The sequence below is a fragment of the Panthera tigris genome, chromosome E3 (assembly GCF_018350195.1).
Source record: "Panthera tigris isolate Pti1 chromosome E3, P.tigris_Pti1_mat1.1, whole genome shotgun sequence".
In the NCBI taxonomy this organism is placed as follows: Eukaryota; Metazoa; Chordata; class Mammalia; order Carnivora; family Felidae; genus Panthera; species Panthera tigris.
In genome coordinates, this window is record NC_056675.1 from 24,948,186 (window position 1) to 24,961,039 (window position 12,854).

At 43.4% G+C, this 12,854-nt stretch overlaps 1 protein-coding gene across 4 annotated transcripts in view; it reads left to right on the forward strand.

Annotated features, from left to right (window-relative positions):
* The window catches only part of DNAH3 (dynein axonemal heavy chain 3), a 168,937-nt gene extending 157,952 nt beyond the window's left edge, over positions 1-10,985 (forward strand). For all 4 annotated transcript variants that reach the window (XM_007084114.3, XM_042971395.1, XM_042971393.1 and 1 more), the window contains 6 exons: positions 2,708-2,862; positions 3,694-3,861; positions 5,514-5,656; positions 7,993-8,197; positions 9,058-9,195; positions 10,587-10,985. In XM_007084114.3, coding sequence (XP_007084176.2) covers positions 2,708-2,862; positions 3,694-3,861; positions 5,514-5,656; positions 7,993-8,197; positions 9,058-9,195; positions 10,587-10,940 — 1,163 coding nt within the window. In that variant the 3' untranslated portion in view covers positions 10,941-10,985. The remainder of the gene's footprint in view (positions 1-2,707; positions 2,863-3,693; positions 3,862-5,513; positions 5,657-7,992; positions 8,198-9,057; positions 9,196-10,586) is intronic.
* The last annotated feature ends 1,869 nt before the right edge of the window (positions 10,986-12,854 follow it).

A 12,854-nucleotide genomic window follows, 5' to 3' on the forward strand; every position in this document is an offset into this window, starting at 1 on the left:
TAAGCTCAGTGGATCTTAGTTTGGTGAAAGAACTTCTCTAAAGAAGTGAGTCATTTTCCTCTCATTTCAGGTCATGCAGAAGCATATGCCAGGGCTGTTCTTCAGAATGCAGAATGAGTACATACTTGCCCTAGGATAAGGTCTTAGTATGGGACTGCCTGGAGCCCATAAAGCAACCTGCCCTGACCGTGTCAGCCCACTGGAGGAGACTCACTTCCCACCTAGACCAGTCAGCATAGACTAATTAGGCCAGGAGAATCAACAACCCCCACATCTCAAGGGTGTAAGACATCTAAGGTCCATTTCTCAGCCACTCTACATGTCTGGGGTGAAATGGCAGGGGTCTGTGCTCATTGTGATTATCTATCTACCAGCTGACAGAAGCTCCACCCACTTTTGATGCCGTGTCTCAGCTCATACTTGTGTGGTCACTGCCACAGGAATAGCACTGAAGGGCTCATGCCAGGAATTAAATGCACAAGAAGTTGTCTCCCATACCTGGCCCCCACAAGGGACCCAGAGAAGTGTAACTTGCCTATGTGCCTGGAAGGAAAGAAAAACCAGATGTGGATGATCATTAGAACTCTGTGCTGACACTAACCAAAGAGACAGGTCTTGTTTGAACAGTGGTTATCACATACAATGGGCCGAAGTCAATGCATTATTCATCTGGTACCCCCAGCCCTTTGGCAGGGAGAGTAGAGACCTTAGAGGAGACAAAAGCAAGGGTGCCTGGGTGGCTCAGTCGGTTAAGCTTCTGACTTCATCTCAGGTCATGATCTCACGGTGCATGAGTTCAGGCCCCACATTGTGCTCTTTGCTATCAGCACAGAGCCCACTTTGGCTCCTGTGTCCCCCGTTCCCTCTCTGCCCCACCCTTACTCTCTGCCCCTCCCCCACTCGAGTGTGTGCTTTCTTTCCACCCCCCCTCTCAAAAATAAATAAACAGTAGGGGTGCCTGGGTGGCTCACTCAGTTAAGTGTCCAACTTCATCTCAGGTCATGATCTCACAGTTGGTGGGCTCAAGCCCTGCATGGGGCTCTGTGCTGACAGCTCAGAGCCTGGAGCCTGCTTCAGATTCTGTGTCTCCCTCTCTCTCTGCCCCCCCTCTGCTCATGCTCTCTCTCGCTCTCAAAAATAAATAAACATTAAAAAAATTTAAAAAACAGCTGGGCTCCTTTAAAAAAATTAAAAAATTAAAAATAAATATTAAAAAAAGACAAAAGTACATCCTGGCTCCCATAGGAACTTGTGCTCTTGATACCAGAATAGACCTATAAGTACCTATAAAGAAATCCACCTTTCTTCACAAACATAAAACCCAAAGCCTGCAAGGGTATCCCCTGGAGGAAAATTTGCTGATAAGGGTGTGGTGGCAGGACCTTGCACTATGACTCTGTGCCTGAGATTTACCTTTACTTGGGTTCACTTTTGGGTGCCCTCGAGCTCTGCCATGCTGACTTCAGTGAGGGAAAACCACTGCGCCTTTGATGTTATATTTTTAATTGTTATATGTAATATAGTGCTATCAAAAGCTTGTTTATAGCTGAGACCAACCGTAATGTTCAAACTGAACTTTGCTAAACGCCTGGAAAAGTCCATAGAGAGAGCCTCAGAAATCTAGATAGTCTGGCTTAAGGTAAAACAGCGTCTGCAGGGCTCAAATCACTCAAAAAGTAAATAGACCCTTACTCTGCCCTTAATGAGCCACCCATATCCTCCTCCTTCACATTTAGACCCCTCCAAGACCAAGAGAAGCTGAGGCCTCCTGCCCCCACCTTAGGCCATACCTCCTGTTTCTTGTCTGTAGACCTGTGTCTTCCTGGAATGGTTGGAATTGGAAATGAGCCTGCATATGTGTGTCCACACACGCATATACGCACAGATGTGTTTCCTCCTTGAAGACTAGTGTGTTGTCCATTAACTACCAAATACCAGGTGGCACCCACATACTATGGAATCTGGACCAGCTAGAAAATGCGTCATGGGCTTGGCGAGATGGATTTGATGTGGCTTCCAAAGAATTACCTAATTATTTTTGTAGAAATCTGAGTGTAGAAACCTGAGCCTCAGAGAATGATATTAATGATGGGGGTGGAGTATCCTAAAGCAGTATGTATGGGATAATCACAATTTTCAAAAATATATTTATTTGTAATAGCTGTAATAAATTGAATACTTTCTGTGTGCTATATATTGTGCTAAATGTTTTATAAGCATTATTAACCGCAACCTTGTAAGATGGGTACTGCAATTATCTCTGCTTCTCGACAGATGAGAAACTGCTGGGATTGGAACCCAGGACTGTCTTATGCCAAAGTGCTTGCCCTGAACCACCTTTATGTAATGCCTTTCATGTATGTACACACACACACACACACAAACACACACACACACACACACAACCACACACGTGAAGAAGATGCCTAAATGTTCACAGTTACCTTTGATGGAATTATTGGTGATTGTATTGGTTTTTTCTTTCAGTTTATTTTTACTTCCTAACTTCTAATGTGGTGAATAAGTACTATTTTTGTGGCAAACATAATACCAAAAAGGCCTGATCTCATCCCAATGTGAGCATTGGTTTCAGCAACCCTGCATCTAAGCAGAGTTTCTTGGCCGGAAGAATCCTCTGTTTTAGGTTAATGACCAAGTTCATTATGACCTTCCTTGAGCTCAACTTCTTCCTGTTGGTTGTCCACAGGGGAATGTAATTACGGGGGCAGAGTGACTGATGACAAAGACAGGCGTCTCCTGCTATCCCTTCTGTCCACGTTCTACTGTAAGGAAATTGAGCAGGACCATTACTCCCTCGCTCCTGGAGACACTTACTACATTCCTCCTCATGGCTCCTACCAGGTGAGGGGCTTGGCAGTCTCCATGTGGCTAGGGGCTGCGGCGTAGCCAAGGAGAGCCAGGGGTAGCTTTGGGCTTCCTGACTTGGGACCATAAGTTATTTCCAATATTCCAAAAAGCCTCTAAGAGAGACATTATTATTATTGAATGAAAACTGGGTATTTGATAGACAAGATCTTTTCAAAATGTGGGGCCCATCTTGGGGAGTTAAGGGGAAGGATGGTTAAAATGAAGCCTTGGTAGTAACCTGGTTGCAAATTGCTACTTGAAAACAAAGGTTCAGAAAGTGGCTAAAGGGGAAGGACAGAAAAACTGGATGGGAGAATGAGAACAGGAAGAAGAAAACAGGAAATCTGTAAGAGCTTTAAGAGGGATTTCTTTTATTAAACACCTGTTATATGCCAAGGCCTATTACTTTGTAACTTCACTTATCTTCCCATTTACAGATAAGGAAACTGGGGGTCAAGGTTACACAGTTAGTTTTCAGTAGAGCTAGGATCCAAACCCAGTTCAGTCTGACTATAAAGCCAGAACTGCAGGGGGAGCAGGGAGAAGCTAGGGGTGGGAGGGGATATACTCAGTCCTTCTGCCTTCATACTCACTCCCCAGAAGACTGTATGAGGAACAGCTTGGGGTGTGTTCACCGTGTGTGTGTGTGTGTGTGTGTGTGTGTGTGTGTGTGTGTGTGTGGTTGGTGTGTGGGGTGGTGGGCAGATGTGGCCTGTGCTACCAATCCAATGTGATTCTTGCTTGGGTTGGGTACAGCTAAGCCCTGAGTGATCTCTGGGACCCCAGAGGACCTGGGTTTGTGTCAACTGAACATTTCCTTTCCAGTCCTATATCGAGTATCTTAGGAACCTACCTATCACAACCCACCCAGAAGTCTTTGGCCTCCATGAGAATGCTGACATCACCAAGGACAACCAGGAAACCAACCAGCTGTTTCAAGGAGTGCTGCTGACCCTCCCTAGGCAGTCAGGAGGGAGTGGCAAGTCCCCTCAGGTAATTGGGCTTTGGGTGGGAGACGTAATTCCATTCACAGACAGTTGTCCGTCTGGTGGTCATGCAGGATTGTGGGTGATGACCTAGAAGGCCGACGATCGGAGGCTTGGCAGACTCCATGGGGCATGGGTGCTCTGGTCTTCCTGCTGAGAGTCCTTAAATACAGAGCTGGAAGAGCAGCAGTGTTTCCGGATTGTCAGCTGCTCCTATATAACCCTCAGGAGTCATTGCTCTACCCGTATGTCATCTATACTACATTTACATAATATTTAAAACAAAATCTCTTAAAAACATTTCTTTTAAACACTGCATATCATGCGACTGTTGATCTGGGGGTCATGGGTTAAAGCCTTACATTGGGTGTAGAGATTACTTAAAAAATAAAATATTTTAAAAAACTCTGCACATCAGTACCATAAATGGAAACCCAGTGTCACTTCCATAAAGTCACAACAGCCACAAAAAGAAAATGAAAACTAAACGGTTATTAGGTTCTTCTCAGATTATGTTGCTGAGGCCCTGCTGGCTGCTTGTGAAAAGAGGAGGATCAGCCAGTGTTACAGAGCGTTCAGTTAGCACTGATCTGAGACTTTGTCCTTGAGAAGAATGAAAAGAGAAAGGCAGCTGAAACTTGGAAAGAGAATGACTTTCTCACCATGTGATTCAACATGATGTGTTCCATGTCCTGGAAACACCTAGAAACAGCTTGGGTGCCTCTTGCAGTCCATGCTTTATGAGGCACAGACCTGGTCCACCATCCTCAGTCTACAGATGGGGGTGAAATAGCCCAGTGGGAGGAAGAGACCTGCTTCAAAGCATTCATCTACTCAAAGGCAGAGCCGGATCCAGGACTGCCATCTCCTGACTCCACCACACCCTCTTCTTTCCTATCCTTCCCTTCCCTTCTCCATCTTCTGAGCTACTCCATGTTCAAACCCTCTCAGCTGTGGGTTTCTCTTGATTTGGCTCATAGTGCCATAAATGATAATAGGTATAAAGATAGAGCAGCCTGCTTGGTTTCAGTTTAGGGATGGAAATTCCCCTCACTGTGAGAAGAGGGAAGGAAGTGTGTGTTCCAAGCCTTTCAGATCCACAGGATGGCAGAGCTGTGTGTCTCTCCCACACCCAGGTCCTACTCCTTGCTCCTCTAGGCCTGTCCCCTCCCCTACTTGGCCAACCCCATTGCCCTGGGCTATTCTTGCTCGATGCTGAGGAATGGCTTACCGCTTTCCCAGGTGTCCTATACGGTCACTGGCACTGAGCAAGAGTCCCATCTGTACCATGAGCTGGTTATGAGGGGCTGGCTGAGAGAGCTGTGGGAGATGCTCTCCTAGGAGGAGTTTGGCTGGGTTCAGCACTGCCTGAGGCTACCTATCCAGCCGTCAGAACCTTGCTTCAGGTGTAAGAATAGGGCTCTTATTGCTTAGCTTTTTTTACCTTCTGGGCCAAGAGGTGATGCCTTCAAGAAGACTGGTAGAGAGGTAAGTGACCTCCTTTCCCCCAGGCAGAATTGGCTTTTGTAGGAGAGTTCCCAGGAAGGTCCTGTAGGCTGTGATTAAAAAGACCAATGCTCACTGCTTCACGTTTACCCAGACAAAGCCACAGTGCACAGGCCTTGTTTCTCATTTACCTCTCTACGTCTGTACTTTAAGGAAGTCATTGAGGAGCTGGCTCAGGACATACTCTCCAAGCTTCCCAAAGACTTTGACCTGGAAGTGGTTGTGAAGTTGTACCCTGTGGTCTATGAGGAATCCATGAACACTGTCCTAAGGCAGGAGCTCATCAGATTCAACAGGTGGGCTGGATGGTCTTACTTGGATCCTTGGAGTGGGAGTGTAGGGGTATGATCTCATGGGCAGTAACTGACACGTGCACTTGATAAGTGGTTTGCCCCACCTATGGGGAGGGCTGTGAATAGGACGATCCCAGCATGTGTTGACCCAAGTTTAACTCAATTTTTCTAGTCATTCTCTTCCACTCATTGATAGTACACCTGTAAAATCAGCTTAAAACCAATACCAAGCAGACTCATAGTAAAAGTAATTATCAGAGCCACTTTTCTTGAGCCTTTAGTGCCAGGTATAGCTCCAAGCACCATGTATGTGTTTGCATTCAAGCCGTGTAATAGTCTTTTGAAATAGGAACAGTTAGTAATCCCTCTGCCCCCATTTTAAAGGTGAGAAAACAGACCCAGAAGAGTTATACAACTTGCACAAGGTCATACAGTAATTCAGTGACAGAATGGAGTTTGAACCCAGGCTGTCTGATTCCAGAGCCCATACACTTACCCAATATGTGAAATCAGGGCGAATATAGAAAAGGGTGGAGAGAAGTTTATCCCATTGCCCCTACCACACAGGTAGAGAAGGGGTGTGATGGGCTGGCCATGGAGCTAAGGGTCTCTGGCCCTCCTTACTTCTCTAGTTACTACAGCAGAGAACCCAATAGATCATCTTGATTTGACTTCTAAATAAAACTGAAAGGGTTCTCAAAGACCATATATACCAAATGAGAAAATTCATCACTTCTGTCTTCAAGTCAAAGGTTCTCACTGCTCCCAGCTCTCCATCTGTTACTGTCTCCATTTTGCCTCATTGATCATTGCTTAATTTTAGGGACATCCCTAAACTCTGAAGTACTAGAGAACTGGAAGAATGTCATCTAAGTATTCCTTGCCTTCTCAGTGTTAGGATTAGAGTCAACTCTAGAGTCAACAGACAGTTGACCATATGGGGGAACGAAGCAAAGTGTAGGGTGTGAGCTAAGGATGCAGCAGCACTGCTGTGAGTCAGATACTTTGCATGATGGGATGTAGTTGTCATTCATCCAGATGCCAAGCCTCATGGCTTTGCTCTTCTGCCATCCATCCTCTCCTAAGGTCACAGGAACTCTTCCTTAGTGGTTGTAGGGGCCTTCACTAGCCTTTACCACTGGTCATTGTAATAGAAGAGAACAGGGTAACAGCAATCTTATTTTCCAATGACGGTCAGGATTAATCACATTGAGTAATCCACCCCCACATCCTCACCAATCACTTTTTTTTTGGCCTGTTCACCATGTGGTATGAGAATATCAAAATGATTAGGTGACAGTTCAGTTTCCAGTTCAGGGGAATCATTACTGTGTCTTCTGAGGCAAATGTTACTTCCTAAAACCTTGAAACTAGCAGAGCACATAGTTAAAAAAACAAAAATAGAAAAACTCTTACAAGTAAGTCTTTAGGTGTAACAGCCAAAGGTCTGTGGAATAATCCTTCAGATAGTAACTTTGCCCCTTGACTCCTCAGCCAAGCACATGAACCAAAGTTCTGACCCTTAAATTCCTCTTAATATGAATATTAAGTGATTACACGTCTAGGAATCCCTTTCTTGCATATGATCATTCTCATATCCACTTGGCTGGGATTCCAAAAATTGCTAGAGATGACAAGTTATTTCTGGTGGCATATTCTTTGGCACTCTCAGGTGAATTCCCTCTGGGCTTAGCTAGGCCTCATAACATAGAGGCCAGAGAGACAGGCAGGCAATCTTGGCATCTCCCAGGCTGCCTTTTCTCAGGCATGGAACTCATAATCTATGAAAAGAACTTTGGCAATATGGATCAAACCCCTTCAAATTGTATTACCTTTTGACCTAGAAATTCTACCTTTCATAGGAAAATCATTATAAGTGTCCACAAAGATTGATATGGATGGATGTTCCTAGCAATGTTGTTAACAGTGGAAACAAACTTAGAAATAACATGTTTCAGCAATAGGGAAATGGTTAAATAAAATGAAATACCTTGTAGTCATTAAAAAAGGATGATTTAGGTCTCTATTGAATTGGAAAGATGCTCCCTATACGCTAAGAGAGAAAAACAGATTACAAAAAAGTAATATAGTTAATACCATTAAAAATAATTTATGTTTACATATAGAAAAATTTGGAAAGATAAACATCAAAGTTATCTTTAGGTGGTGAGATACCAGGTGATTTCATTTTTTTCTCATCTTTATAATTTTTCCATCATGAATGTATATTACTTGTCTGACCTTTCAAAGAGGGGAAAAGTGAAAGGAGACCTGAGTCAGGGTATTTGGGTAGGGTAAAGCTGGAGAAGCTGGCTGAGCCAGCTCCTTTGTTCTTGCAGGCTGACCAAGGTCGTTCGCAGAAGCCTCATTGATCTTGGCCGAGCCATCAAAGGACAGGTCCTGATGTCCTCAGAGCTGGAGGATGTCTTCAGTAGCGTGATCGTGGGTAAAGTGCCAGCCATGTGGATGGCCAAGTCCTACCCATCCCTAAAGCCCCTGGGGGGCTATGTGGCTGACCTGCTGGCCCGCCTGGCCTTCTTCCAGGTACCTGGGAGTCAGGGCAGCTGGGCACCTGGCACACGCATTCAGGTAGAGAGGACATTCTGAAATGGATTGAGCACCTACTGGAAACAGTCTTGCCAGAATTGAGGGCAGGAGTCGGAACTAGAATAAATGTCACAAACTAGTGGCTCATGGGCCAGATTTGACTAATAGATATATTTGGTTTGGCTGCCTGGTAATTAAAAAAAATTTTTTTAAGTTTATTTATTTATTTTGAGAGAGAGAGAGTGTGTGCATGTGTGAGTATGTGCAGGGAAGGGGCAGAGAGAGAGGGGGGAGAGAGAATCTCAAGCAGGCTCCATGCTCAGTGCAGAGCCTGATGCGGGGCTTGTTCCCATGACTGTGAGATCATGACATGAGCTGAAATCAGGAGTCAGATGTTTAACTGACTGAGCCACCCAGGTGCCCCTAATTTAAAAACTTTTGAGATAGCATGTAAACATTGAATTATTACACATAACAATCCAGATGTTTGTCCTGCAAAAAAAGGAAGAGCTGAAACAATGAGCCTGCATTCCTGCATGGCAACTATTATGAGATGAGTGGCTGTTGCTCAGTTTAGGCAAGGCACATAGTTTCCACTATTACATTCCCTGCCAGTGTCTATTATACCCCGACACCAGCTTGCACCTGTGCTTTTCTTAAAGTAGAAAATATGTTTGTACCTTCATTTCAAAAGTGGGGGAAAAAAGTGGGAAAATACAAACTAAACCGAGAGGGCTACCTGTTTTGAGAAAAAAGAGAAAAAACATCTTTCTTAACGGAACTCATTTACATTACCTGCCTTTGAACTATCTTTGATGTGCTGTTGATTTTGAATTTTTATTTCTGTGACTCTCCAGGAATGGATTGACCACGGGCCCCCTGTGGTCTTTTGGATCTCTGGATTTTACTTCACACAGTCATTTTTGACCGGTGTTTCTCAGAATTATGCCCGGAAATACACCATCCCCATTGACCACATCGGATTTGAGTTTGAGGTAGACATACTTTGGGTTAGGCCAGCTCAAGGGACCAACCAGAGAAAGCAGTGTTGCCTGTTTTTTAATGAGTCCAAACATTTGGATGTGTTAAGGCCCAAATGCTTCTGAGATGGTACAAGTGAAGTATTTAGTATGACTTAAAAATAGCTCCAAAATCTATTCCAGACAGAATCAGAGAATTCCCAAGGCTTTGTTGCTGTGTATACATAAGGAATATTTCCAGAGAAAAACTCTGCCACCATTATACCAAGAAAAATTAAAGCATGCTTCCCTATTGTTTATTCATCATGGTGGACTCTTCATTTGGAAAGATGTTAATGGTCTTGGGTAGTGCTTTCCTTGGAGTGAAGTCAAAGGAATGACCAATAATCAAGTATCACCTTTGTCCATATATGGAGAGAAAAGTGTAAGATCATCTTGTCCAGAGGTTGCAGACTGGTTGATAGGTCTTAATTTAGTTTATGAATGAACTTGATAATCTTCACAGGTTACGTGAAGCTGAAATTAATGCAATAAGGTAACAAAATAACTGGGATAAATATTGGAAAATAGATAAATCCATCTTTTTTGATGTTGAAATGATTGTATACCTAGAAACCCTAAAGACTCTAAAACTACACCTGTCAGAATACTGATAGATAATAGGTATCAGAATACTGATATGGTGATTGGATACTCGGATACTGGTTAAATATACAAAAACCAATAGCCTTTCCTATTCTAGCAATAAGTACTTAGGAGTAAAAATGAGAAAAATATTCTATTCACAACAACAGAAAGAGAATTTGAATGATTTTAAATGGAGCTTGTCTTCTCTGGTTCATCATAATCCCCACCACTCCTTATTCTCCTACACCTGGACCATTTTCTGCACTCACCTTAAGGAATTTGACTTTACTACCTCTGAATTTAAACAGTGATGTGCTGGAGCTGGCTCATATCAACTCACCAGAGCTGGTTGCAGCTGGTTATTACATAGTTTTAATAGCCTGAAACATGTACACAATAGAAATTGACAAAAACTGCAAATCAAGGCTTTATTTCTCCCTGCCAGACAGCTGTTTTACCAGCATGCATCTGAATCTTACCTCTCACTTTATGGATCCAGGTCCCGATTGTGCAAGGTCACTAAGCTAGTTACAGTTAATGTGACCCCCCCAGCTCCTACTTTAGTGCATTCTCTATGCCTACCATATAGGAGAACAGCATGCTGACTAGGAATCAGACCTGGTTCATTTGTGAAGGCAGGAGTATTATCACAGAAGCCACAGTGTCCTGGGAAATGTATATTGGGAAAGGCAGACATTCCAACAGATTTTCTGATCTCTTGATGCTGCCCCATTTAGGGAAATTGCAGGTAATGGAACTTACAGCTCTCTCTCTTCCAGGTAACCACACAAGAAACAGTCATGGAGAGTAACCCAGAAGATGGGGCCTACATAAAAGGACTCTTTTTAGAAGGTGCCCGCTGGGACAGGGAAACAGTGCAGATTGAGGAGTCTTTCCCCAAAATTCTCTATGATCCACTGCCCGTTATTTGGCTGAAACCTGGGGAAAGTGCAATGTTTCCACATCAGAACATTTATGTATGTCCAGTCTACAAAACAAGTGCCCGAAGAGGCATCCTCTCCACCACAGGCCACTCCACCAACTATGTCCTCTCCATTGAACTCCCAACAGACAGGCCCCAGAAGCACTGGATAAACCGAGGGGTAGCCTCTCTGTGCCAGCTGGATAATTGATGGCATCCATCTCAATGCAGAAAATAAAAGGCATCTCATTCTCAACCACAACCTAGCTTTCCTTTCATAAGAGACACATGGTATGATGATGATGGCAGCAGTTATATTAATAGAGCACTTGCTACGAGCCAGTATTTCAGAGCATCCCTATAAAGTAGATTATTATTATCCTCATTTTATGGCCACAGAAACCATGAGACAGAGAAGGTAAGTAAGATCTCCCAAATCAGATAGCTACTAAAATAGTGGAGCCTGGATTTGAACACAGATGATGGGACTCTTCAACCTAGACCTTTAGCCACTTGGCTAAACTCCTTTGTGTTTTATTTCCTGTTGTTTTGCTGTAACTTCCACTGAACTTTAATTGCTTCTTTCCTAGTGCTGTTTCCTAGCACTAACATCACAGCCTCTCAGGTTCAAAAAGGCTTGAGCCACTGTGCTGACAGCTCAGAGCCTGGAGCCTGCTTCAGATTCTGTGTCTTCCTCTCTTTCTGCCCCTCTCCCACTCTGTCTCTCTCTCTCTCTAATAATAATAATAATAATAATAATAATAATAATAATAATAATAAAAACATTAAAAAAAACCCAACTAGTTCAAGGTTTCACAACTCATCAGTGATAGAAGTGGAACCCAAATACTTCTCTACTAGCCTGCAACAAATGGGCAGAAATTTCAGGAAGGAGACATGAGAAAACCAGTATTTGTTGCATGCCTACTATGTGCCATGGGTTGTGACCTGGTCCTTTAGGTATCTTGTTTTTTCCTATGTGGTGGGTACCATTGTCTCTCCCTCTGGAGATTATGTAACTTGCCTAAGATCATCTAGCTCTTTGACATTGCAGAGCCAAGGTCTGTCTGGCTCTAGAACCCATGCATTTTTCACTGCCACATGCTGCCTCCCTGCCAATGCCTTGGCTATGTTATGATGTAGAATCTTAAATGTGTAGCTCCAACAACCATGTCCAAAAAATTTCTAGTTTATCACTTTCCTGTTTTCCCCCAGAGCCAGCTAAAAGAGAATCCTAAGGAATATAAAAATCAAATTCTTTATATATTACTTCTCGACTAACTCTTTCATTTAGCTCTTTGGCTCTAAGTGACTTCAGGGCATTCCAGTGGTCAGTTCATAGTTGAGCAAAGACATAAGGCTGTTTGAGGGTCTTTTTTTTTTTTTTAGAACAGTTTCTGAATGTATTTTTTTAAATATATGAAATTTGTTGTCAAATACAGTTTCTGAATGTATTTTTTTAAAAATATATGAAATTTATTGTCAAATTGTCAAAGTGCTCATCCCAAAAGATGCCCTCAATACCCATCACCCACCCTCCCCTCCCTCCCACCCCCCATCAGCCCTCAGTTTGTTCTCATTTTTTAAGAGTTGTTTGAGGGTCTTAATGTGTCTTTCGGTTTCTCTGCCTCTTCACTACAAGAAAGGTCCTCAGGGTTTTTTATTTTTCCTAAACGTGGGAAGCTTCAGAGAACCAAACATACATACTCCAGAAATCTCTTCATGGAAACATGGAGTTGATAAAATTCTGATTAAGAACCCTAAATTAGGGGTGCCTGGGTGGCTCGGTTGGTTAAGTGTCCAACTTCGGCTCAGGTCATGATCTCACAGTTCATGGGTTCGAGCCCCATGTCAAGCTCTCTGCTGTCGGCTTAGGGCCTGGAGCCTGCTTCGAATTCTGTCTCCCTCTTTCTGCTCCTCTCCCTCTTGTGCTCGGTCTCTCTCTCTCAAAAAACAAACAAACAAACAAACAAACATTAAAAAATTTAAAAAGAACCCTAAATGCTGAGATCAGCAGAATTATCTGAGAGATCTGAGACATTAAGTGCAAAAGGGGAGTTCTCCAAATCTTGCCAGGAGGCAATAAAGAGGAGCAGTCTCTTCCAACTCAAAGCAGGTAGCTTAA